At 34.3% G+C, this 27,277-nt stretch overlaps 3 protein-coding genes across 16 annotated transcripts; 2 read left to right on the top strand and 1 right to left on the bottom strand.

Moving 5' to 3' along the window:
- Positions 1–5,730: 5,730 nt before the first annotated feature.
- Positions 5,731–6,534, top strand: LOC107176660 (uncharacterized). The gene is made up of 2 exons (XM_015529477.1): positions 5,731–6,420; positions 6,502–6,534. Exons 1-2 carry the CDS (start codon positions 5,731–5,733, stop codon positions 6,532–6,534), a joined length of 723 nt encoding a protein of 240 aa, XP_015384963.1.
- A 7,843-nt stretch (positions 6,535–14,377) lies between these two features.
- Positions 14,378–18,951, top strand: LOC102625157 (cytochrome B5-like protein). Of its 13 annotated transcripts, none has more exons than XM_052435629.1 (8): positions 14,378–14,526; positions 14,731–14,791; positions 16,959–17,117; positions 17,298–17,409; positions 17,493–17,533; positions 17,663–17,740; positions 17,875–17,966; positions 18,744–18,951. In XM_052435629.1, the coding sequence occupies exons 4-8, from the start codon at positions 17,331–17,333 to the stop codon at positions 18,808–18,810; spliced, it is 357 nt and encodes a 118-aa protein (XP_052291589.1). In that variant the 5' UTR covers positions 14,378–14,526; positions 14,731–14,791; positions 16,959–17,117; positions 17,298–17,330; the 3' UTR covers positions 18,811–18,951. The 13 variants fall into 13 exon arrangements, with proteins under 13 accessions (XP_052291589.1, XP_006475575.1, XP_052291594.1 ...); XM_006475512.4 differs by lacking the exon at positions 16,959–17,117 and adding an exon at positions 17,118–17,159 and having other exon boundaries at positions 14,383–14,526; XM_006475505.4 differs by lacking the exons at positions 14,378–14,526; positions 14,731–14,791 and adding exons at positions 15,522–15,856; positions 15,973–16,560.
- Positions 18,952–19,538: 587 nt separating this feature from the next.
- LOC102624878 (hypothetical protein) lies at positions 19,539–27,031 on the bottom strand. Of its 2 annotated transcripts, none has more exons than XM_015529464.3 (15): positions 26,860–27,031; positions 26,602–26,742; positions 25,288–25,343; positions 24,982–25,156; positions 24,379–24,480; positions 23,912–23,983; positions 23,366–23,482; positions 22,663–22,740; positions 22,024–22,086; positions 21,856–21,952; positions 21,636–21,714; positions 21,350–21,561; positions 20,547–20,692; positions 20,288–20,410; positions 19,539–20,060 (listed from the first exon to the last, which is right to left on the bottom strand). In XM_015529464.3, exons 2-15 carry the CDS (start codon positions 26,686–26,688, stop codon positions 19,908–19,910), a joined length of 1,560 nt encoding a protein of 519 aa, XP_015384950.1. In that variant the 5' UTR covers positions 26,689–26,742; positions 26,860–27,031; the 3' UTR covers positions 19,539–19,907. The 2 variants fall into 2 exon arrangements, with proteins under 2 accessions (XP_015384950.1, XP_015384949.1); XM_015529463.3 differs by having other exon boundaries at positions 26,602–26,732.
- Positions 27,032–27,277: the final 246 nt, after the last annotated feature.

Raw genomic sequence — 27,277 nt, 5'->3', positions numbered from 1 at the left:
TTTTTTTAATCTTAATTGACGGCCCTCTTTTCTTTGGCGTATGTGCTTATTCTATACTTGAAAATTATGGTAAACGGAAGTGTAGGGCGCACATCATCTAAATTAAAAAACTCCAGATCGCAATATTCTAGGTATTTCGCGCGGAATTTTCTCTGTCGTTATTTCAAGATTGCTACAGCAATGGTTGCTACAGTAGATCGCATATTTTGCAAGCATATTGCAGCAACATTCCTTCCTCCAAATTTGAGCTTCCAATCACCTACAATTATGCATATGATTTAAGCTCACAAATTATTCTAGATGAAACAAAATTTATTAAGAATAAACTAAGATGAATGTTTATACAAAATATAACAAAAAATGCAATGAAAACACATCATTTACTCTCTAAGTATTATTAATTTAAGTTTAAAAGTGTCATGATAACTCTCATTTTATAGAGTTATCAACTGCATATTCTTGTTGTTATGTTTTCTAGTGTATAATTATTTATATATATATATATATTATAATTTTAGGCTTAATAGATTTAGTTGTTTTTCAATTATGTGATGACAGTTGGTAGGAGATGTTGATGGATGACCGAATGAAGTATGTGAATGCTAAGATTCTAATTTTTTTAGTTCAGAAAAATTGTATATTTCATCAATTTCTAGCAAGGGTTTATGAGGTCTTGTAGATAAATCCTAATGAAGATTGTATCACGATGAAGACAACATTAAGGTCCAGTATGACAATCTATCGTGCATGTTCATTATCCATAGACATATTTAATGATGAAATGGTCAAGGTTGTGTTACATATGGCTTTTGATGTGGCCAACTATGGATGCATCCCTATATTTGTTACCACATTTACTCAAGTTTCGAGCTAAAATCTTGACCCACTTGTCGAAACTGAAACTTCATTTAGAGCAAACATCTTTATCCTCAATATTGAAGAACGAGTATTGCCAAGGATCATGTCGTTGCAAGAACGTTACTCTCCACTCCATAATAATAATAATAACATCATTGATGACAACGACATTACGTTAACGGATGTTGGAGAAGAGGTATTACCGTCGTCAGAGCAACGTTACTCTTCATTTCACAACAATGATTTCTGTAACAATGATGATCCTACTAATGACATTAGAACACAAAAGTAGATAATATTTGTGTGGAACGTATAATAGTACGTGGGGCACTCACTTTAATAGTTCAGTTGATGATGGGAGCATCAGTTATTTCGATATTCCTATTTATGATGAGGAAGAACATCAAAATGATATTCCTACAAATAACAGAGACAACTAATCCACTCCTCTAATAGCCCATTTGATAAGAGAGATTGAACCCCTCGCAAGCCTTGCTTCAATTTTGCCTTTAAACATAGTTGCTCTAAACTTCGTTAAAAGTTGTAACTCAAATGATATTAGTGTGGGTAAACTATTCGTTGAGAATAATGATTTAATACTAGAACTGTACGAGATTGCCTTTAGGGATAAATTTGATTTCAAGATTGCACGGTCCACAATGACATGTTTCGAGGCCCATTATTCTTCGGAATCATGTAAATGGCGTATTCAAAAAATGAGAGATTCGAACGAGCAAAATGTTCCTTGAGTGGTTAGGAGAATTGACAATATACACACTTGTCATAATGAGATATTGTTTGATAGTCGTCGTCAAGTAAGGAGTTGAGTTGGTTATATTATCGTTGATAAATATATTTATGAAAAAAATATACACTCCGAATGACATTAGAGTAGACATGTAGCAAGAATATGGTGTTTAGTTAACATATCAACAGACATATCAGGGCAAAGAAGTTGATCTTGAAATAGTTCAAGGAAATCTTATAAAATCATACAACTTACTTCCCAAATACTCTCACGTTTTGACTAAAGCAAATAAAGGTATAGCTACTCACCGCGAACGTGATAGAAATGATAATTTCTTATACTACTTTGTAGTTTTTAGATCTTCAATCAAGGGTTTTAAGCAGTACACATCAAACCGATGATTGCTGCAGATTTTGAAGATTGAAAACGCAGTTAAAAGCTTAAACAAAAGTCGAGTTCAATACTGATACCCATTAATGCAAACAAAATTATAAAAAATAAATTCATTATAAAATATTAAGATGACATGACAATTTTTATTTTCATAAAATAAATTATGAAAAAATGACATAAAATTGAGAAAGAAAAAGAAAAAGAATGAGATTTTGTCACTGGCAGGACGGCATCGTTGAGCCGTCCAATTGAATGAGAGAAGAGAGAGATCTAAGACACATCTGCTGATTCGGTTTCATTTTTGTTGCTGCGACAGAGAGTGTTTTCTTTCTTTTCTTTTTATTTTTTTCCTCGAGAACGGAGTGTTGCTTTAGATATTATAAGTTAAATTTTGTAATTTAAATTTTGTTTAGATATTGTAAATAAAATAATACAAAAGTGATTGATATAAGTGGCTGATGTGACAAGTCAGTCCACTCCATGACAATAATTAAACCATTGATGACAACGACATTCCATTAGCGGATGTTGGAGAAGAGGTATTACCGTCGTCAGAGCAACGTTACTCTTCATTTCACAACAATGATTTTTGCGACAATGATGATCCTTCTAATGACATTAGAACACAAAAGTGGATAATATGTGTGTGGAACGTGTAATAGTACGAGGGGTACTCACTTTAATAGTGCAGTTGATGATGGGAGCGTTGGTTATTTCGATATTCCTATTAATTATGAGAGTGTTGGTTATTTCGATATTTCTATTGTAAATAAAATAATACAAAAGTGATTGATATAGGTGGCTGACGTGATAAATAAGTAAAATTTAATAAAAAAGATAAAAATTTAAAGTTTAGGTAATTATTATATTTAGGAAAATTATCACCGATATACTCTTAAATGTCACCGGTATCAAACGTACTATAACATTTTTCGCTTATATCACTTGTATACCCTAAATTGACAAAAAAGTTATAGTGTCCACCTTTCCGTTTACTACTGTTAAGATATGCTGATGTCATAGGGGTAATATAGTCTTTTAATAAAGAAGAGGTTGCAAAGAAAGACGGCGTCGTTTTTGTTGGACAAAACGACGTCGTTTTAATCCCCCGAAAACGCTGCCGTTTCACTGTAACTAAAAAGAAAAAATTCCGACGTCGTTTTTTTATTTTGGTTAAAAAAGTTATAGAGAAACGACATCGTTTCACTGTAACTCAAACAAAAAAAGACAAAAGTGGTCCATCCTCCCCATTCTTTATTCACATCAACAGAAGTTTACATGCATATGAACAACCGGTGCAAGACTGTATGCATGCCTGTCATCGTTTTACTAAAAACCCTCAATATTTGACCATGAAACAAGTTTAAGTGATAGATGTGGAGATTGATTTGGACCTTGACAGAAGAGTAAGCTGATTTCGATCGAATCCAGCGAGCGAAGCATCGAGTTGTTAGGTATGTTCATATATAATTTTTTTTTCATGCAATATATCTCTTATCTTGTATTTAGTCAATAGATGTAAGAAATAATTTGAAATTATCTGAATTCATGAGAATTTATTTTTGTTACAAACCGTAGAATGTAGAAAACGAAGAAATAAGCAATGGTTATTTTTTGGGTTATTTTTATTCTTATGCAATCAATGTTTTAGGTTTATAGAAGTGCATTTAGATGGTAAATGATATCGGTTCTGGTTTTTGCATATTGAGGGTCTGTTTGCTGTTATATGTATTTCGTTAAAACTAATTGGGGTTTTTTTCAACTTGCGGACTGTTGAGTATTGTATGATATTTATTTCAAACGCTGTGTTTGAAAAGCTTAAAGGATTCATATTTAAGTACATTGTGTTATTTTTGGGATTACATTAGACATGTCAACAATGGAGCTAGTGATTTCTTTTAAAGGAGAAAAAATCATATCGGTATGATTAACCTTGAACATTGGATTGTTGATAGAATAAAGGTTGAGGCATTGAAGATAACTATTGTACATGGGTTAAATACAATTGGTAAAATCTTATTAACTGTTATGAACCCAGAAAGTAAAGTCAAGGTTGTTTTAGATTCTGAATTTGGGATGAAATGCTTATTTGGGTTTTATAATTTGATGGATGTTATTATATTTAAAATTGAAGTCGTGCCTGTTTTATGCCCTCAAAATCCAGATGCTTCGTTAATACAATCATTGCTGTTTAACTTAGGAGTACACCTGTCTTCAGAAGTTATAGATATGTTGAATGATCAAGCTACACCAGAAGTTAGCCATACAATTCAAGAAATGAATTCGATGATATGCAAAAGGGTTATGGACACGAAGCTACTGCAACTATTCATGAGGGTGAAATTGATGAAGACAAACTATTATCAGATTGATCAGACAAAAGAAGTGACAGTGATGGTGAGGAACCTGTTGTGCAACCAATACCTAATATGCCTATTGATGATATTGTGTCTGTTGAGGACAGTGATGATAGTGAGGGTAGTGAGGACAGTCAATGCGAGAGTGATAGCGATAGAAGTGGAGATGGTTTACTAGATGATGACACTAGGGTAGTCGAAATGGTTGTGAACTCTTCTGATGATGACATCAATGTTGGCAGTGTGAAGTTTACAAAATATTTAGAAAAACATGAGTATAAATTAGATGCTGATGGGATATATAGGCTAAGATTAGGTGATATGTTTAGGGATGTGAATCACTTTAGACAAGTGTTGCATGAGGTTATGATTAGGAAAAGGGTTTAACATTAGCATAAAATATAGTGAACCGCGGAGATATTATGCAACTTGTAAGGAGGTTGGCTGTCCATGGTTTGTTAAAGGTGCAAGACTGAAGATAAGAATGGTTTTTGGCTGCAAAGATATCAGAAAAAGCATGAATGTAAGCTTACCAAGAAATCTGTGAAAGTTACTTCAACATGGATTGCTGAAATGATAAAGGGACATGTTGCTATTGATGCAAATGTCAAGATATCTCTTCCCAAGAATTATATGCAAGAAAAATTCAGGTTGAAGATTGAAAAGCCCACAATATATAGGGCTAGATAAAAAGTAAGGATTCTAATATATGGTGACCATTCGAAGGGCTATGAGAAGTTGTTTCAGTACGCTGCAGCTATTCATCGGGCTGAGCCAGGAGCCATTTCCAAAGTGTTATGTGATGCAGTCATTGTTCCTAAGAAATGTCTATTTTAAAGATTTTTTATTGCATTTCCAGCATAAAGAAATGCTTTTCTGAATGGCTGCAGACCGTGCATTGGAATCGATGGGTGTCACCTAAAGCGAAAATATAGTGGAGTTTTGTTGGCTATTGTTGCTTCAAATGCTAATAAAGGGATTGTCCTATTGGTATTGTGTGTATGCGAGATTGAGAACACAGAAACATGGACTTGATTTCTTGATCATTTGCATAGCTACTTAGATGATGGAAGGTGGGTAACATTTATTAGTGATAGGTAAAAGGGGATGTTGAATGCAATTCCGAACACATAGCCCACTGCCTATCATAGGGCATGTTGTAGGCATGTGTATGCTAATTTTGCAAAAGAACATTTTGGTGCCAACTTGCAGACTCTTTTTTGGAAGGCAGCAAAAAGTAGTAACAAGCATGATTATAAGGAGGCAATGGCACAGATCAAAGAGGAAAAGTTAGCAGCATCTAATTGGTTGGAAACAGAGCTGGAGGGATACACTTGATCTATGCATACATACGATAGAAACTGCAAGGTAGAAATGACTGACAACAATGCCTCTAAGTGCATTAACAATTGGATTCTACCTTATAGAGACATGCCTGCTTTGTCAATGCTTGAGGAAATTAGATGCAGACTGATGAAAAGATTTACAAAGAGAAGAAATGAAGGAAATACTTGGCAAAAAAATATTGCTCCTAGGATTTACAAAGAGTTGGATCAAACTTTCAAGAAAGGAGAAAAAATAATTGTGCAATCCTCGGGAGACTTGAATTTTCAAGTCATGAATAAATCTTATTATCCATCTAGGAGGTTTATAGTGAAATTAGAGGACAAGGCGTGCGATTGTGGGAATTGGGAAATTGCCGGCTTACCTTACTATCATGCTATGGCTGTCATAGGCTATGCAAGGCATGAAATTGAGGAGTATATTCCATTTTGCTTTACCAAGCAAGCCTACATTAATACATATTCAGTTATGTTTAGTCCAATTCCCGATGAGCAGACATGGGAGCATGGTGATAGGCCCCTAATTGATCCCCCAATTGTGCGGAAAAAGATTGGAAGGCTAAAGAAATACAGGAAGAGAGCAGCCACTGAACCTCAAAAACGCAGTAGGAGAATTTTTGTCAATTGCTCGGTTTGTGGTGGCTCAAACCACAATGTAAGATCTTGTCCATTGAGACCATCGGTTGCAAGGGCAACCAAAGCTACAAGCACTAATTCTCAGGTATCTATTTGGTCCATCAATTTTATTCATTTATGTTTATTGTTTATATTGTCATCTAACATAAAAGTTACATTTTTTCAGCTGTCAATTGGAATTCTTCAGGCCAGTCAGTAGATCCTTTAAGCCAGCGATCAACACCAACCAGAACGAGAAATACAGCGAGGAGAGACTATATACCAAGTGATTGAAGTAAAAGCTCCAGTGTTGGATCGATGAAAAGAAAAAGCGCAAATGCTGTTGGAGTTGCTGGAACAAGCAAAAAAAAAGGTTGAATTTCGTTTCTTTTTGTTCATATTTCATAATTGCATATAAGGAGCTTAATTTATTTTCTTTTCTGTAATATATGAAAGACTTCACATGTCAACCTATCCCAAGTCACCCAATCACAGAATCCATCACAAGCGTCCACTGTCACAGGTGCTTTGTAATTAAGTTTGATGCTCATTTTGCAATGTTTTGTTAGAAACAATCTATCAATTTCAATTTCCATAACTATTATGCTAGTTATGTGATTTCAACTGAACTTAATTATGCTCTTGCATGAGCTAAGCTATCAAAATGGTTTTTAGAATATGTATTTGAAGGAGATATGTTGCTATCTGCATATTTTGGATATGTTATGATTAGATTAATGATGTTTTAGTTGATAATTATGACTGTTGAATATTTCTTGAATACAAACTTTGTGTGTTACATTACTTTCTCATAAGGACAATTACAAAGACACACAGTAGCACAATTAAGATTCATTTAAGCTTTCCTTCGATGCTTTTTAGCCTTTTTCTTTATCTTAACCAAATCATCATTCAGCTTCAAGTTTTTCCCTGCCATCATGCCATTAGTACTAGGATATATGAGAGATTCCACAGTGAACCATTCCCAAAATCCACAATGCCTCACTCCACAATACTTCCACCTGCATGACCAAAACATTGCATTAGGGTTTTGCAATGTAGTTGACACCATAGCCACTGCTTGCACGCCACACTTGCAGTATTTTGGTTGACATTTTACTTTATCATATCTAGTATGTCCACTATCAGCAGAACTTGATGCTTTACTGGAGGCCATTTTCATATGAATTGCTTGGTATGTGATTGCTTGACATGTGATAGATAAATGATTTGTTAATGTGCTTCTGGTTTTTAGTTGGAAAAGAGTAACAAATTGATTGAATTTAAAGAGATTATCAGGTGTGTGGTGGCTGATTTCTTGTTGGAAATTGGTTGAATGTTGTAAGCTATTTTTATTGTGTTTTAGGTCATTATATAGCCAAAAATGTAACCGTTATTGGCTCCCAACGATTACATTTTCAATTGCTTCACTTTCAGGGTAAATTTATCTTTTTAAGTTTATTTGAGTTTAAAGGGTAAAATAGTAATTTTGCTCAAATTCTGTTAAGTTCTTAACGGTAGTAAACGGAAAGGTGAACGCCAGAACTCTTTTGTCAACTTAGGGTATACGAGTGATATAAGCGAAAAGTGTTGTAGCACGTTTGATACTGGTGACATTTAAGGGTATACCGGTGATAATTTCCCTTATACCTACTCCGATATTTGAATTGATTAAAATTGAAAAAAATAAATTTATTGTGCTAATTTTTTTTATTCTAATTGATTTGATAGTAATAAAGATGGTAAGAAAATTCAGATTCGACCAGCATCCGCAAATATTCGAAAGATTTGAATATATAAAATTTGGATCCCATATTAAAAAATGTGGATCTGAAATCTAAAATCTAAGATCTATGCGAATGTAAATCCAGATCTAGATGTAAGTGCATCAAAAAAATTGGATATCCAGATCTGCATTCATCTAAAGAAGCTACATCAGAGAAGCATGTTTGTGGCAACATGTTTGGATGAAAGCAATCAATTGTATTCATTAGCCATTGTAGTCATATATTCGAAAAATAATGATGCTTGGGAATGGTTTATGATAAAGTTACATACAGTGATTTGCAATAAACCAGACTTAGTAATTATTTTCGACTGATACACTTCCATTAAGAGAGTTGTTCTTAGAGTATTTTGCAATGCTACCCACGGCATTTGCTTTTACCATGTTAAAGGTAATATCAAGTCAAAATTCATGATGTCTAAAGTTGTTTGGGATAATTTTAAGCCTATCTTTATAAACATAGCAAAAATATATGGACACAAAGAATTTAAAAAATAAATTGAGGGATTGTGGATGTTGCACTTAGGTCTGGTGGATTACTTAGAGAATAATGTAAGTACGTGTAATTGGGTAAGGTTTGAGCTAAAAGATATGAGATATAATCTTACCACTAACATCATGGAGAGTGTGATTCATTAGGGAACTGCAAAAATTTTTGACTACTCATTTTGTTGATCACTTTAAAAAAAATTGCAACAATAGTTTCATAATTAAAAAATTATGGTTGAATCGATGGGTACTCGTCTAACAACATGGGCAGATGAAATAATCGTTGAGAGAAGAACTTTAGCCGAAAAATGATCGTTCGTTCTGTGTCTCAGCATCGATTCCAAGTTTTAGGTAGTGGTATTAATAAAGGGTTAGTTGATATACATAATGAGAATTGCTCATGTAGAGTATTCTAACTTGATCAACTTGTTTGTGCACATGCAATTGCCACTTGTTTAACTATCTGAGTGGATTATATAAGCATTTGTTCTGATTTTAACACCAAGGAATCGTTGGTGAGAGCTTACGCACAACTAGTGGAGCTGATTGGCGACGTGGCAGATTGAGAAGTTCCATATAAAATCTCAGAGATACACGTTTATCCACCTGTAGAAACACCACCATCTGGTCATCGTAAAAAGTTTAGAATACCTTCTGCTAACGAAGATGTAAACCGGAGGATTGTGAAATGTGGGCGGTGCAATGAACTAGGACATAACCGTAAGCGATATAAGAATTTCAAATCGAAGATAGTTGCATTGTTCCAAGTAATTATGTACAATGATTTTTTATTTTTTGTGTATTGGACAATTATATATAATGAAGTTAATTTTATTTTATTTATTATTAAAAAGTAAGTATTAAAATTGTATATACTTAAGTACATTTGGGGGGAAAAAATATATACATCAACATTCAAATGACTATAATGACTTACAATCCAATATCACCATTAGATATATCCACTACAGTTTTCTTCTTAAAATACTCCCTGTGACTACTGTTACAATCAAGTCTAAGCCCAAACATTAAATATATCGTAAGCATCAACAAAAAAAATACCGCAATTGTCACTACCAAGATCTTTTTATGGCACACCTTTAACTGCGATGACTTTCCAGGGGTCGGCACTCTGCAGCTCATGTCAGATGTTGTAGAATCGAGGGTATTCCAACCATCGAGGAAAGATTACTTCAAATGGCCTGAATTGATCCTTGTACATTCTATTGTCTCGAAATGTCACTAATAAGTCATAAATCCAGATCTTATAAGTACAAAAGTCTACTTGAGCTAATACCCAATTATCGCTGCCTAGGTTAGCAAGGATGAGCACCTGAATATAAAAATTCTCACAAATTTATCATCTTTGTTATGTATAAAATCACAAAAAATACAAAAAAAAAGTACATTGGACTGTGTCTATAAAATTAAAAAAAATACCATATCGACATCCATCCACTATTTTGACATGATGTGCTGCTGCCCACCAATATAGTTATTTAAGTCGTTGTTATATTCTAATGAATTGACTGTACAATCCTTGTTATTCCATAATTGCTTTAAGAACACTTAATACATAGAATACATAAAAAAAAAAAAGAAATTAACAACACCTTAAGTTATTAGGAGATAAGAAAAAAGAAATGATGATTATAAGTTTTGTAAACACATTACTAAAAAAAAATTGTCTGCATATGTGACATGCTGAGGTAAGGCATTCGGATACTGCCGTTGCTTTTCACTGATCAAGCAAAAATACTCATGAATATGTTGTGGAGGAATAGAAACATGTCAATTCCGAACAAAAAAATAATATACAAAATCAACAACACTTCAAGAAATTAAAAAAAAATTACCTCGTCATATAGTCATCCCATCAAAATATGGTCAAAAGTATTTGAAAGAATTAGTGCGACTGTCGAACAGTTTGATCCACTGTGAATTCGCCAGCAAACTACAGGTCAAACTCATTATATAACTTGGATATTTCAATTCTCTAAGTGGATTTATATCTACAATCGTTCTTCAATTAATTTCAAAGTCCATTATTTGGAGTGCAAGTAGAGGCTTGATGTTTCTTCCTTACTTAAATAAAAAAATTAAATAAGGACTATTAAAAAAATATGATGGTTTGTACAGACGTCCAAACTTACTAAGGCATGGAGGTGCCTTAGTGAAAATATGCTCACTCTCCCTGCTTACATCCCCATAAAACTATACAATGGCATATGAGTATAAACATTCTAATTGCCAACATCAGTATATACTCAACTTTCATCTGGGGCCGGTCGATGAATTAACATATTAAACAAATATCATATTAAAAGCTAAAAGAATAAATTGTTAACTTTTAAATTTGCTCATCGCATATGAGCGTCTAATCAGAGAACCACCTTATGAGCATTTAGCATACGAACTGATAAATCCCATCACCACTTCTCTAAATTCTTTATGTTATTTGCGCTATGCGTTAAAAGCCGACTTCAGTTTAGAAATGTTATGATCAAACTTGTCCATCTGTCATCTAATGTAAACATTATGATGCTTTGTCCTCGCCTATTACAAAAAAAAATCGTTATGTATATATATATAATGAGAGAGTGTTATAATAATTTATATATGAGGAAATGAAATGATTTATACCTCTGAATCCTATTTGTCATTAGACTTCTGTGTCTATTCCTAACGGTCATCTACAAGCATCTCATCCTCAATGAGATTTTGCTGCTCTAGTGTTGTGTGTGGTATGTTGTAATGCTCTTTTGTTTGCCTTGTAACGGGCGGCGAATTGATTGAAGATTGATGCTACAAAAAGTAACATTGAAATTGAGTAAATAATAAGCTAAAAAATTTCAAGTTTCGATTAATCGATAAATAATGATGGTTTGATGCACTATAATATACCTACATTACGGAGCACGTAATTTTTCACAGTCTGTCAATATTTTTTGGCTTTCTTCTTTGTGTTCGACTCAATGGTTTATAAAACGTTTCTATACAATAATTCAACCCAAAATTTTAAGTTAGTCTAATTATCTAATATTTAGTAATATAAAAGTAGTACTATACATCTAACAATATATGTTACTTACAAGAAGAAAATTGTCATTCAACAACAAATAAACTTCAGCAAAGTTTATTTTAGAAGAACCGATGGGCTTACATTATATGATGCGGGAAATTTTCTTTTTCGTTTTCACGACCCATGCTACTGTAAGCCTCTGATCGCTTTGAAAATCCAAGCATGTAACAACCAAAATGAGAAAGTCATAAAACCTACTGTTAAATATTCAATATTAGAAAACTAATTGATCCAAAGAAAATTATCAATGCACTTGAACCCCTATGTAAAGCTATAAACATTGTACTTTTCAATTTCATGGTTTGACTTTTCTAAACGAGTCTCTTTAAATTTCTCATATTTGTTGTTTAGTACATTATCAAGACTTTCATATATCATTTCCCACGACAAACGATCCCATGGACAATTTCAAAAGTGATCTATATCATTTACTTCATTACACGATGCAAGATATTTTCTTTTTCGTTTTCACGACCTATGCTAATGTAAGTTTCTGATCGTTTCGAAAATCCAAGCCTGTAACAACCAAAATGAGAAATTCATAAAACCTACTATTAAATATTCAATATTAGAAAACTAATTGATCCAAAGAAAATTATCAATGCACCTAAACCCCGATGTAAAGCTATAAACATTATACTTTTTAATTTCATGATTTGGCTTTTCTAACCGAGTCTTTTTAAATTTCTCATATTTGTTGTTTAGTACATTGTCCAGACTTTCATATATCATTTCCCACGACAAATGACCCCATGGACAATTTCAAAAGTGATCTATATCATTTACTTCATTAACCAATGGGAAATTGATTTGACAATGATCTTTTCTTCTATTTAGTATTCTATTGATAAAGTAATAAAGCACGATCTTTAGTGCATCATCCATAACCTCGAAGTTCAAATCCTCAAATCTTGAGTCAAATTGCCTAAGATTGACGTTGCAAAACAAGTCGTCAAAATACGTATTAAGTAGCCTATGCAGTGTTTTGACTTTTATAGTATAGCATTTTCACAATAGAAAAGTCTCATAATTAGGCACTATTCTCCAACTGATAAGCGTATCAAATGCTCACCAATTTGAAACCATAACTAATATGTCTCGTTGCAACCCCCATGGGCCACTTGCCTAAGCAACACATTATGCAAAATTACACCACTGAACGGAAAGTTTCGACACTCTAAGAAATGCCCAAATATGTTTTGCCTGAATAGTTGTAACTGTCGTTTTGTTAAGTTTTTCTAGATTGCTTTTATGGCTGTAGCTAATTTGCACATACTCAAAATACGCCAGGGAAAGTGACCGGCATAAGCTAACTTCATCATGCCTAGTTCATTTCTCGATCCAGCTGGATCATGGTTTGCTATTTTGGATTTTGTTGTGTATCTATTACATTTATAACATTATTATATTGCATTAATAACAAATTAATAACCTCACACTAAAAAAAACTGTAACTTCATGCAACAGAAGTGTACTAGGTACAATAGGTTGTGCGACTAATGCATGCATGTCGCACATATTAGGTGTGACAAGCACGCACCTGTTGCACCTGATCAGGTGCAATGGTGCCATGGATGGTAGGTTATCGCACGAATTTTGTCAAGATTGCACCAAATTCTTGTGATAGGCATCCCGTCACCCACACCACCAACATCACAAAGACTTCAATCCTCTATAATCATTACTAACACAACATAATAACAACATAAAACAAGAACATGCAATAAAACTTAAGGTTTTTGAACTAGCCATTGATTTTAGATCTTTGTTGTGATTTTGGTGATGTTGGCTGTCGAGGATGGACTCTGACGTATTGTGGGAAATCACTGGCGATGAGTGACTGATTTGGGTAAGAGAGATGGTTCTATTTGAGAGAGGAATCTTGGTGAGAATGAGAGAGGTATTTTTGTCACTTGATGTTGTTTGGCTCATGTTGATAGAAATAAACTCTTTCGATCATTTGTGAAAAATATAAAATTTTTTTGGTCAATTTTGTAAATTTCCCGATGATAATGGACCTGCACCCATAAGTATTTGAGTCCTAGTCTTTATGTTGGGACTCAGAGTTTCCCTCTTAATTATTTAATTAGGCAAGAATAGATATTTTTCTTGGAAAAATGTAACTAATTAGAGTAGATTCATCAAAGTTGTATTATCATAAATTGATTTGGGTTAGCCAGTGATAAACTACATAGGGACAAGCAGGAGTGCTCTCCTTCACCTCCTCACATTTTCCCTTTTATGAGGACATATTTTTTTTTTTTCAAATTTCAATAAAAAATTATATTTGCCTTGATAAAAGTTTTTATTCATCTGACTGGCTTGAAGAATATTTTAACAAAAAGGGCTCAAAATAATATAATTATCATCAAAATCAATTTAATGAGTATGTCAAGTAAAAACTTATTTGATATATTTTAGAAAATTAAATTTTATAAGTAAATTAAATTTGTCCCCATTTGGTCTAAAGTCCGACTATGCCACTGGGGTTAAATCTTAGTATATTTCAATAAATTTCTAATTGTAAATATTAATGATACTTTAAATATAGCATATCAATATTTTTTAAAAAAAAAATTCTAACTATAACGTTACAATTAGATTTTAAGTTACAAAGTTTTTGTTGTTTATTTTTTATTTTAAAAAAATCAAATAATTTATGTAAACATCCCTCACATATTGTACTTGCCTAGGCCCAGTAGCATCCCAGAATCAAGTAAAACCAAAACCAAAACCAAAACCATTGCGGCTGTGTGAGGGGCTAAAACGGAAAAGGTAGAGTCTCTCCGGCAAATCTGATTCAAATCTATCCACTCAATCTGATCCTGATCCATTGTTGTTTTCATAATTCATAGGTAATTACTTGTGACTTTCTTTTTCTATCACGCCATTCATCATTGGCAGTGTCACTCTTTCACCAGTACACAATGTTAAACCAGTGGCAGCACGTCAGTGGCAAATAAAATAAGCAAAATAAATGAAAATAAATTAAATCCAATGTATACGCTTTGTAGCAAAAAAAAATTCCCAAATAGTGTTTGTTCGTTTGTTGTTCTCAGGTGGAATTGCAGAACCTTGAAAGCCCCGCAAGTTCGATTGCAACCTTTTTGTTGATTTAAGGTAAGGTTCTGTTTTTGCTGTCAAAGCTTCAATTTTTTTTTTCTTTTGTTACTGTTGCAGTGCCCCTGTAATGCTTTAGCTTTAGAAGAGACTGATGGTTCAAGTTATAAGATACCATTGTATTTGTGTTCGATGGGTAGAGCTTAATTTGTATGAATAACTCTGTTTATTTGATAGTTTAAGTGACTTGCTTAATTGATATGCCTGAAATTCGTGAATTTAGTTACTTGGTGATTTAATAGGAATATTTGTTTCTTTTGAAAGGTTTTGAATCTGGTTTTTGGGATTTGTTGAGCTTTATGCAGTTAGGGACTTGACGGTTGGCTTGATTTGAGATTTTGGGTTTTGTGCAATGTAATAGATTTAAGAAGAGAAATATGGGTGAAAATTTTTAAAACAAAAAGAGTGCGAGAATTTAGAGCCTGCTAGAAAGCACTTTTTTAAAAACAAATAGCATGGCTGCTCAAATAGAGAACAAAAATATTTAAATCAGTTCAATTTAAATTCTTAGTAGCACCACCATCAAGCCGGCACCACCATCAAGCCAGCACCTTTCACAGGCAATTCCATAGTGATTAGGGATGGCAAAAAAAATTGGATCCGGTCCGTATTCGTAAAGATCCGCAAATTCAGATCCGGAAAAATCGGATCCGTATATTAAAAAATGCGAATCTGAATCCGGATCCGGCTTATTTTTAATTAAATTATTAATATAATCAGTTTTCATTTGAAAAATACATAAACTGAAATTGGGGAAAAGAAAAACAAATCAATCCCAACAACCCTAAAATCTAAAACTGGAAACACACACTCACAGCTTCACTGCTCAAAAGTACCCGCTGCAGCCGAAATCGGAAACAACCCCAAATCTATAACCGTCGAACGCCATCTACCTCGCAGTCACTGTCATCAAACGCCGGCTGCGTCGCTGAGCTAGACACGCGTTGCTGTCGTTGAGTGCTGGCTGCCCAGCCTCGCCTCGCTGACCGCACTTTGCTGTCACCAAACGCCGGCACGCGGCTGCATCTTTGGCTCGCTAAGCTTACTGCATCCGACTGCATCTCTGTAATCTTCTTTGACTTTGCAAATTACTTCAATTTCTATAATTTTTTTTTTTTTGGCTGTCACCAAACCACTTGTCGAATCTCATGCAACACATCTCCCTTGGTGACTTTGAACAGAGACAAGTGGCTGCCATTAGCATGCTGTTGCTGTTGCTGCTAATTTTGAAGATTGAATCTAACGTTTTTCCCTCTTTCATTCTTTGAATCTCAACAACCACTTACAAAATTTTAACTGATTAATTGATGAATTTATTAACTAGTAGTCAGAATGAATTTATGGTTTCTGGCTCAATTACTTTAATTAAATGCTTTTTAATATAATGTAAATTTATAAATGCTTAATCTCATTCTTAAATTGATATATTTTTTACTTTTTACGGATCCGGATATCGGGATATCCGCCCGCAATCCGTGTGGATATTATCTGCATCCGGATCCGCAAAAATTTACGGATCCGAATGCGGATCCGGAAACAACAATGTCAATCCGGATGCGGGATCCGGATTTTGCCATCCCTCATCGTGACTGCGATCACCCAACATAGCTCCACTGCGCCACGTCTTCAGTATGGAGTCGATTAAGTCCACTATCAAGTTGAATATCTTGGCGAATAAGTCCAGTAGTCGAATATAAGGTCGAGAAAGTGGAGTAAGTCAAGGACGAGGTTAAGGAGTTGAATACGAAGTCAAGTGCAAGATCGAGAAAGTTAGTATAAAGCTGAGTGATTTTATTTGATTTAAGGGTATTTTAGTATTTTCATAGTATTTATTTGTGATAGTTTGGCATGAATGGAGTACATCTATTATCTAATTCAAATTCCCCCCACTGTGTTGGACTCAAACTTTTCCTCCTAATTATATAATTAGGTAGGAATAGGCCTGTGGGTAAAGTGAATATATCCTCCAATACTAATGAGGGTGGCTATATCTGAGTTGTACCATAAAAGTTAATCTTCTTGATAGAATTTTGATTGTACTATCAATTAATTTCTTATTAACATATCAGTAATAAAACAAAATATCTTAACTGTAATATTACTGTTAGATTTTGAGTAAGTTTCAAATAGTCAATTTAAACAGCCCTCATACATTGTACTTTCCTAGGCCAAGTAGCAGTAGATGTAGCGGCCTAGAACCAAGTGAAAACAAATAACACCGCGGCTGTGCCGGAGAGGGAATACTAACAGAAGTAAAATCTATCCGGCAAATCCGATTCGAATCTCTCTACTTAATCTGATCCATTGCTGTTTTTATAATTCACAGGTAACTAATCTGACTTGTTTTCTCTATCGCGCCATTCATCAAGTTAGTTACTTCTTTAGAGCTACTTACTGCACTTGTTTGCTTTAAATATTCTTTACAAGAGCAAAGTGACTAGTAGAAAGCACTCTTTTAGAAAAGAACTGAAATTTGGCTTATTATCTGTAAATCTATTGAAAGCAGAGCACGTAGCAGCTGGGTAGTGGATTTTGAAAGATGGTTATAATCGTGGCCGCATTAATTTTAGGTGCCATTTTGGGAGTCTTTATTTTCATCCCACGACACCCTGCATCTGGTAATCTTTACATTTCAAATTAAAGGATTTGAAAGTGTTTATTTAATTGTGTTTGATATTTTTTCTTCTGGGTGTAAATGCAGGCCATTCAAAAAGTACTCGCTCAAGTGCTAACAGTAACAAGGTATTATTAATGAATGATTGAACTGGCATGTAATAGGATAAATGATTGTTGCATGTAGGTCCCTAAAATGTCTTACATTGTAATAATTTTCATTTTACTGAACATTTAGGTTTTCGTTTTAATTCTTAGGCATCAAAAATCTACAGCAAAGATGAAGTAACATTGCATAATAAGAGAGATGACTGTTGGATCATTATCAAGAACAAGGTATTAGTATTAGTATTGTCTTGGTTTTTGGATTTGATTCATGCAGCTTCTGCAACCGGGAACTGATAATAATGTTAATGTGATTTGAGCACTTTTATCAGTTTCTTGTGTTTCTTGTCTCATTACAACTGCAGGTGTATGATGTTACCTCATATGTAGAGGAACACCCAGGTGGCGATGCTATCCTAGCACATGCTGGTGATGATTCAACTGAAGGATTTTATGGGTATGCATCTGTTAGCTGACTCCTGAAAATGTTTTTTTGCTTATTCACATGGGTCATTTGACAGTAATAGGCAATTCTTTGAACTTTTCGTGTGTCCACAAGTGTTTGTTAATAGAAAATGTCTTGTTGATTATTTATGTGATATATAGTTACCGTGCTTTAAGTTTGCATCTCCTTGCTTTTTCCTTTTGCTAATGCATGACATTGGACCGTGTGAAAACTAAGTCTTAAGCACCTGCTAAAAGTTGACTGATAGTGGTTTGATATTGATTTATACTTGCTGTATCCTTAATTAAATTCTCCTCATATCCAGGCTTGGATCTGCCTACTTATAATTTATACGGCTGACTGACATTAGAAGTTAGTTAAATTACATTAAAGTTTATTATAGCAGTACAGAGGCCTAAGTTGAATTCCTGTCTCAAAATTCTTGATTTCTCTTAGTCCTGCAGTGCAAAATATTTGTATATTGTGGGCCTGTCGAGGGAATCTGGGTTATCAAAAAATATGAAAAAAAAAATTATAATCTATTCATTAGATGACTCTCATTGGCAATTTCACTTGTTCTTGTGCTTCATTTATGCAAAGTTACACTATTTCTTCATGTTTCCAACTTTGTGACAAACACATCATTCCTATTATTGTGACGCATAACAAGATCACAAACAGAATTTTCATTTCTTACGGATTTTTAATCTGAAGTTATATTTTCTTTCTTTCTCCATCATCTTACCTGATGATACTCTTTAGTTTAATCTGTTTATATTAATCTCACAGGCCACAGCATGCAACCCGAGTCTTTGACATGATAGATGACTTTTACATTGGGGATCTGAAGCAATAATCACTTGCAGCCAACGAGTTGTAAAATTAACAACAGACTCTGGACTTCCATGTTTTATTCTTCCATTGTCTTTTTTTTGCCTAAACTTGCACACCTTTTGTGGCCATTTACATTTTAAGAGAAATCTTTCCTTTTCTTTTATCTGCCCTTATTTATATATTTCTGCTGAGTGAGCTATTGCTGGTCTTATTTATTCAACACTTTTGTCGTTTGATTGAATACGTAGAAGATAAACTAGATGTATTTGACGGAAAGTCTACTATGAATGTAGAAGCTTTCCTAGCCCAATAGCATGATATACCTCAAACTATAATGTCTGTTGCTGCTGTTGTCCCCATTGATAACGAAATGATAAAAGAGTTTCATAAATTAGGATCTTGGCTCATATGGAGGACCATACATAGTGTCATAAGACACTTTCTTGAATCTCAAGTCTCAAGACTGATGAGTATCTGGCTCATTCATTGGCAATGGCTTGAGCGTTTTTCTGTTTTTTTGGATTCAATATCGAACTGTTGCTTTGCCTCACAGTTGCCAAAATATAAATCAATTTGCTAAACAAGCTTATGAAAAGTATTCTCATTTACATCAATAATTTTGTGTCGTCCGCCTGATAAATTATTGTCTCCATGCCACTGCAAATACAAGTCTTATAGTTTCATCTGGCGGTATGGAATTGCTTTCGTATTTTGCAACAGAACAAAGAGAAGAGGAAAACACTTTGCAAATCTGACAATCACCACTCCACTCTTTACTACTGCCCCAGTAGGAGTTGCAGTACTGTCTTTTAGTTTGAGTTTCGACTGTATAAGAATCTATAGATTACATAGACAAATGAATACAAATTACATGATCAGCCCAAACAAGGCGGGTTGACCCTGAAGAATCAAATCGATTGAATGGGGATTATAAAAATAATGAGCCAAAACTTCCTAAATCACTAAAATCAATCAATTTGAATTTGCCTAGTAATACAAGAGGATCAATTGAACCACCAATAACCAATTACATATAATTTACTTTGTAACGCTTGCTGCTTACCAGATCACAGAGACCAAGAAGAACGCTTCCAAGATTATGCAAGCGGAAGGTCAATTTTAGACATCAAATTTTTTAGGTTGGCGCCACTGTGCCAAACTTCTGGCCAGGGAGCTGAGAAATGAGACTTTCGGAGGAGCTCCTTTCTTCCCGTATAAGTGCTTTCCTCCCAAATCTGTAAATTTTGGACCCATATCCTTGCTTCTTTCAATCTGCAGAACATGTAAATACTGCTGATAAGAAGGTTGTGAAAATCAACTAAGGCTACTTGTGTTTTGCTTTATTGCTATCTCTCGGCCCATAAACTTTACATTTTCATTTCTACCGTGTATGTATAATAGTCCTGACATTTAACTGTGAAAATGAGATTTAAAGCATAGATGATAGTAAGATCTGTCATTGGAGTTATACTGCTGCTTTTGGCTTTAAATGGGCATACCTTGCTTATCTTCCCATTCTTCAAGTGGTATCTGATACCAGACCAATTGATAGACTGAGAGAAATGAGAACGGAATGCTGACAGAGGGTACAAAAAGTTATCCACCACCAATGCAATAAACACCTGATTGGGAATACTCATAAGTTATGCCGATAATGTGACAGGTTGTAATACACAGCAGCGATTAGAAACACTATTGATTCTACAAAGGAACTCTACGAAGTCCTTCGACCAAACAAACAGAGCAAAAAATACTTACAAGGACCCAGTTATACGTAGCAAGTGAAAGTTTAGGTGCCTCAGGGGATAACATGTTGCAAAGTTGAACTTCTATCCTTGTCAAGTTCCACATTGAAAGAAGTTCTGTGAAGGTGCATATAGCTAGGCAGCTCACCAATAACAAACCTGGACAAAGGCAATTTTCTAGGTTGTAAGAACATAATTAAAACACAAAAATGAACTTTTCTATATTAAGCTTCCGATTCCTAATGTCTAAAAGTGAGTAGATAAGAAGCTAAACACATCAGAATTAAAATTAGACTACCCCAAAGCTGATACAATGAAGTGTGAACTACCGAAGCATTTACAGAGGGACGGGGCAAGACGTGATTGTAATCTGTGTGTAACATCCAATATTAAATAATTACCAACACAACTAAGGTCAGAGTGCATGGAATGCTTTTCTAATTCTCAAAAAGACTAGCAATCCCATTGATTATTAATCCACTGCAAATATTTCATTGTCCCTTAAATGAGATGCAAAAGCTGTATCATTGAATAACGATCCTGTATAAACAATACAGAATATATTAAATGCAAATTACATCCTGCATTAGTAACACTAACAGAATCTCTGTTCAAACAAAAACGACAAGCAAACCCGAAAACTAAAGGGTCACCTTCTCTAGCAAGCAAGTAGATGCAGTTCAACAAAACTTGCGGATTTAAAAAAAAAAAAAATCAATGTTTTAGCTCCTAGTCCCTTTCCTTTCTTTTTCACTATGCAATGATTTTGCCTGAATCAAGACTAACCTACCTAGCAAGGAAAATTAGTGTGCTCACCACCAGATGTAATGTTTGTTTCCTCAAGTGAATATCCTTTGCCATAGATTCGCAGTACTGCTGCAACATGTATCAATGCCATGAAGTATGGTGCTGCAAATCCCCAAGAGAGATAGCAGTGGGAAGAAAACAAAGCACGATTCATTATCCAATTAACTTTTGAGATGTATGATTCCAAAACAAATGTTTGCTTCCTCAAGTAATTCCAGTACCTACAAAGGAAGGGAGAATGTTAACATGAAAAAGATGCATAGAATTAATCATAAATTGAATGAGTATCACAAACCTTCCAAAACTAAGATCACTTGCAAGAGGATGAGGAAAAACAGCAACCGGAGGAGATGTAATGAGTCTATTATGAGCCCCTGGGAAGAAACATCAAAAGAGAAAGTACTCAGCACAGGCAATGTTAGTGTTAAATTGTGATTTTTGGACATCTGTAGACAGGTTGCTTCCAAGTCCACTCTCATCAAACTTGAGGAGATAGCTTCTGACGAGGACATTACCAGCTAGAGCGGCAAGAGTCATATCATCAGAGTATCCACCATCACGAAGTCCAGAAACCACACCATAGCGGTCAAGTCTGAAATCATCAGCATGCATCTGAAAACAATTTAAAAAGTTAGATTAACATTCAGTTAAACATGAAGCATCTTGATGGTACAGTCACTTACCATCATACATCCTCCCCATAGAAAGAATGTTTTCCCCCCAGTAGCAAAGCCCATCGAACAAGGCTGTGCATAAACAAATGTCCAACGTTTACATGAGTTGAATGAAAATGGAGAAAGTAAGAAGGATAGCAAGCTAGCAATAAACTATTGCAGTTTTTTGTATCTAACTGAATAGACCATACAGATCAAAGCTTTACCCAAACCTACTCCAGCTCAGAACTTGGCAAGAAAATCAAGAATATCAATAGTGATGATGATGGCAGTAGAGAACTGATCACCATTAAGCTGTAAGCTCATTTTTACTTCAAATTTTAGGATTTGATATTTTTCATCATGCTAGCATTTGCATGTTTCACAGAGAACTCTCAAGATTGTATATCATATCAATCTCTTATGACATAATTCTTGGCATAGATTGTTCAGTAGTGGATCAAACATAATCGCATTCGATTCTCTCCATCTAATTGATACAAACTAAGTCTGTAAGTTAATCTTCTATATTTTTGCAGTTACAGTAATAGGAAGATCAAGACTGAATGGAACAGAAACATAAGAGGTTATCCAAGATGAAATTAGACTACATACACAAATTATATCGCATAAGAAATTTAAGTAAAATAGCAATGGATGGTACCCTACCATATGGTATTCATAGATACAATAACTCCCTAAACTTCCAGAAGGTAAATCAAGAGGGTATCCTGTTTGAATAAATATCTGCACAACAACACAGAAAAAACTAATACCATTAGAGGAATCCAAGTTTTGAACCCATTGCCAATAAGGATAACAGAAGCATAAACCTAAAGAAAAAGCATTGAGACAAGTATTTATTTTAATCCAATTACAAATTAAACTTGCAGAAGGAAACAGGTGTTCCTATGCTGGGCACTACGAGGTTGTTTGATAAATGTCTGAAGTCTGAAATTTTATTAATTTCAGGCCTTTTTTAAAATATGTTTGTTTGTTTTTTAGAACTTATGTCTGATTTTCAGACATTTACATCTGAATAGAAAAAGTCAACTTTTGTGACTTTTATCTGAATGAAAAAATGTCTGAATGACAAGTAAATATTATATTCCAAAAATATTTTTGTAAAATAACTTATTTCCTAAACTATAAAATCTAATCCTCTTTTTTTGTTTTAATTTACCAAGACACAAATGTCAAATAACCAAGTTTAAGATGTTTTTTATTGTAAAAACAAACAAGATGCCACTTATATTCAGATATTTTAAAAAAAAAGACAAAAATGTCATTTAGATTTTCGTAATCAGACTCATTCAGACTTTAGAAAAATTCAGACCCATTTAGTTTTCAGACAAAAAACAACGCTACCTACCTCAGGGTTCTTTTCCATCTCAGTTGTAAGGGCTCCAATTGTCCCAGGGTGCAGCCTAACATCATCATCTAAAAATAATACATACTTGCTGTCTTTATGCATGTTCTCTACTCCAACCTTCACAAAAGAAGCACAATTTATATCTTCTAAGTGCTAATCAAAACAATTATCCAATATAGACAAATTAACAAACTTCATAATATTCTACAAAAAAAAAAACATAATATGAAGAAATTCTCAACATATCCAGAACCTGTTATCTGTTTCATAAGTTTAAAACAGAGGAAAGAATTGTTTGGTGTTGTATTTGAAAAACAGAATTTGAACTGAAATTCATTGTTCAAAATATAGTGTTAAATTGAGGTGTTTTATGCAATTTGGAAAACAAGATTTCAGAACCACAAATTTTTTTTTTTCATTTTTTGCATATACTAGTATGAGATACATTTTCATCGTTTTCATTTTCATAAAATTGCTCTAAAGATATGTTACCAGACATTTCAAAATTGGAAAAAACGAAAGCCAATTTCTAAACTTGCTACATACCAATTGGTTGTGGATTTTCTGACTGCAAGTTGTTGATAAACCAGCTACAACAACCTTAGCATCAACATCATCCTGTGGAAATAAATAATTACACACACATCAGGAAGGGAAGCCAAGGTGAAGAAGACATTCAAACAGATTCCTCAAACACCCAAATGCCAAATGTAAGGCAAGTATTTAGATTTGACATCAGTGTTATATGCAAGGGAAGGACCCACGGAACCACATCTTTTACATAACTTTTTAAGATATTTTTAGACCGTTGGATCAATTCACATTCAATGATTGAGATTAAATCTGAAAAGCATAATTGATGGACAATTATTGCAGACATCGATTTAATCTTAAACATTTGAGAATACATTAACCCAACAGTTTGACATTTTGTGTGAAAATTTGCATAAAATGAGGCCCCTGTGAGACAAAGGCAATCACGTGAACAAAGCACATTTTTTAATTGGACATACCTTAAATTCTTGTAATAACCGTAACACAGAATGGTAAGCAGGGTCTTCTTTACTTTCCACTACAAAAAGAAATTCTAAAGGACCACCATAGAGAGATGTAACCTGCATCCAGCAGTGAATTAAAATGAAACTAACTCGAAAGCAATCTACTTTTGGCAGCTACGGAGGAGGAGGAGGAGAGAAAAAGAAGGAAAAACAAAAAAGCCTTATGTATGGTGTTTTGAAATTTTACAACCAGAATAATAGCTTCTACAATAAAACAATCTGAAAACAAGATCCAAATGCCCAAGTATTAGCTTCAAAAGTTCAAACACCCGACCCTGTAAAGTGTAAACCTAATATCCAAGAGCATATTTTTTCCTTTTTCTTTCTTATCTGATTGCTAACTAGTTGTTATTTTATACTAAATCGAAGCAAGAATTTTACATCTGCCCTGTTTCCCTAGCAAATGTTACAAGTTATAATCTTGTAACAACATAATATTGGTGATGGAAACCCAATAAAGGCGTGAACAAAAAAGGTCGCCAAACTTCACAACTGTTTTGCAGATTATCAGTAACTCAGAGTAAGTTCTGGATAAAATTCCAGCATTAAAGGACTTACTTGAGATCTCCAATTGAGTAGATTGTGTTCTCCAAAACCTTTTAGAGGCATGACAACAGTCACTCTGGGCAGCTTGATCTGATTGGAGTGCTCTAGTTCACTAATATCATGACAAAGAAATGAAAAGCTATTGCCACATCTCATGCCATCTTTCATTCGTTTGATCTCTCTATTCCTGAGAGTGGAAAAACCATTTACAGGGTAAGCAGTGCCTCAAATAGCACAGTCAAGTGGTTATACAAAACTGTAGCAGAACATCAGCCATGGAGGCTTATCACCATCATCCTGCTAAGAAAATCTTGATACCTGACATAGGCAGCGCAGGCCCATCCAAGAGCAAGAATCAAGCAGATCATACATCCCTACAAAAATTGTAAAGATATTGTAACTGAAGATGTCAGAAAAGAAATATGCTCTAGTGCCACAAAGAGGAAGTAAAATGACAAAATCACCAGCAAGCAATGCAGTCTAATGAAAACATAAATGTAAAGGCCCCAAAGCAATAGTTGAATCATAAAAATCTTCAGATTTTCCGAACCCACAAGAAAAAAATAGATATAATGATCATCTATGTTTAAAAATAAGTATGCTGGAAAGCTTTCCAATTCTGAAGTACCATATAAACAATCAGAACCATGTAAACCACGTGAACAACAGGGAGCATGTGAAACTCCATTACATATAAAATAAGGTCTTATTTTATCTGAAACATCACCTGACACTTTTCTGTGTTAGGCTATACATATTCAAACTAGTTCTTAAAATTCTAACTCTTTTGGTAAGAATGTGAATTTGCATTGCAGCTAAAAGTTTATAGACCAATGAAAGGGATTCAATACTATACAGTTGTGAGTTCAAGTTTTGCGTTAGCTGTTCTAATTTAGTGCTAAGAGATTTAAATTAGGATTTCAACTTTACTGTTGGAGTTCTCAAGTTTTGATTTGAAGGTTGTAATTTTACATACATTGTATTAGCCAAGCCTCTGTTAACAATGAAACGGCATCCATCGCACAACAGAAGCACGCAAAGGGCCCAATAGAGAAAGCAATTCCAAAACATTGAACACAGAAAAACATGAGCGTTGGAGCTCAAACAACAATGTAGGATGATCCTGAAACTAGTAGCTATTCAACAATGCAGAAGAAGTTGAATCCAACGAAAGGACAAGCTTTTATCAGCTTGAGAAATAATAATAATTGCAATATTAAACAACTCCAGGAAGAAGACGATAATTTAAAAAATAAAGGAAGAAAATGTTATAATGAAATAGCAACCAATAAGTTTACACTGTACAACAATACAACACAATTGTCACCAAAATTTACAACTTTTGAACTCTACTGCGCCAAAATTGCCAGTATCAAATATCGGTCACATACATTGAGAATAATTATATTTAGAAAAAAAAAAACGAAGTAATAGCTTAATTGAAAACATTTATGAATATCATATAAAAAAAAAAGAAATAATTCTTTTCATAAAGAAAAAAAAACACGTTTTAAACTCCAAAAGATGAGGAAGAACAATTTTGGCGTAAACAAGGCAAGAATACAAACATGGATCTGAAAATTAATTGAATAATTAATAAAAGGAAAAAGAAAACAAAAGCAAGAGACGTACCTGGATCTGAATGAAAACAGCGAGCGGAGTACAGAAAGCTCTGGCGAGAGAGAAGAGAAGCGAATCGATGGAGTCCAATGCAGACATTGTTCCTCTCTCTCTCTCTCTCTCTCGTGTCTTCTCTTCTCTGCCTACAAAATCCTAAATTTTAGCCGTTAACCGTCCCGTATTTTTGCTCAGATCGCCATGACCGGCAAACGGAAACAACTAATAACAGAGGAGCACCAAAGAAAGAAAGGGAGAGAGAAAATAACAAACCAAATGGAGGCCCGAGACCAAGCGAGTGGTTAGTGCGACAGACAACTCTTTTTTTGGTTATATTTTTATATTTTATTTTTTTAATTTAAAGTTTGAGCTGTACAGTGTTTGTGTGTTTTGATTATTGAAAGATAGAAGAGGGAGAGACCGTTAGATAGATGATGACGATTTTGGTCATGATGGTGGGTCGTTTGTTATTTATAGTATAGGATTATGGACCCGTGTGAGAGGTGGCTGGCACGTGCGGATGCATTACTCGTGGGGCAGATGCTATAATTTGAAACGGAACCTTCCTTTCGCTGTCGCTTTTCGAAGCCTTCTCCTTCGCCCCTGGCGTTTCCAATGTCAGCCCTAATTTCGGCTACTGCCACGCTACCCTATTTCGGGAACGTTGTGGAGGGCGCTTCGCAATTTTCCA

Source organism: Citrus sinensis, chromosome 1 (genome assembly GCF_022201045.2).
Source record: "Citrus sinensis cultivar Valencia sweet orange chromosome 1, DVS_A1.0, whole genome shotgun sequence".
Classification (NCBI taxonomy): Eukaryota; Viridiplantae; Streptophyta; class Magnoliopsida; order Sapindales; family Rutaceae; genus Citrus; species Citrus sinensis.
The sequence above is the reverse complement of the archived record's forward strand: the minus strand, read 5'-3'. Positions and strand labels throughout refer to the sequence as shown.

Coding starts and splice junctions, on each gene's coding strand:
- LOC107176660 (XM_015529477.1), top strand. CDS start 5,731: ATGACTGACAACAATGCCTCTAAGTGCATTAACAATTGGATTCTACCT. Junction 6,421..6,501: donor CTACAAGCACTAATTCTCAG/GTATCTATTTGG, acceptor ACATTTTTTCAG/CTGTCAATTGGAATTCTTCA.
- LOC102625157 (XM_052435629.1), top strand. CDS start 17,331: ATGGTTATAATCGTGGCCGCATTAATTTTAGGTGCCATTTTGGGAGTC. Junction 17,410..17,492: donor CCCACGACACCCTGCATCTG/GTAATCTTTACA, acceptor GTGTAAATGCAG/GCCATTCAAAAAGTACTCGC. Junction 17,967..18,743: donor TCAACTGAAGGATTTTATGG/GTATGCATCTGT, acceptor TTAATCTCACAG/GCCACAGCATGCAACCCGAG.
- LOC102624878 (XM_015529464.3), bottom strand. CDS start 26,688: ATGTCTGCATTGGACTCCATCGATTCGCTTCTCTTCTCTCTCGCCAGA. Junction 25,344..26,601: donor CTGTTTTCATTCAGATCCAG/GTACGTCTCTTG, acceptor CAATTTTTGTAG/GGATGTATGATCTGCTTGAT. Junction 20,061..20,287: donor AGAATGGGAAGATAAGCAAG/GTATGCCCATTT, acceptor CATGTTCTGCAG/ATTGAAAGAAGCAAGGATAT.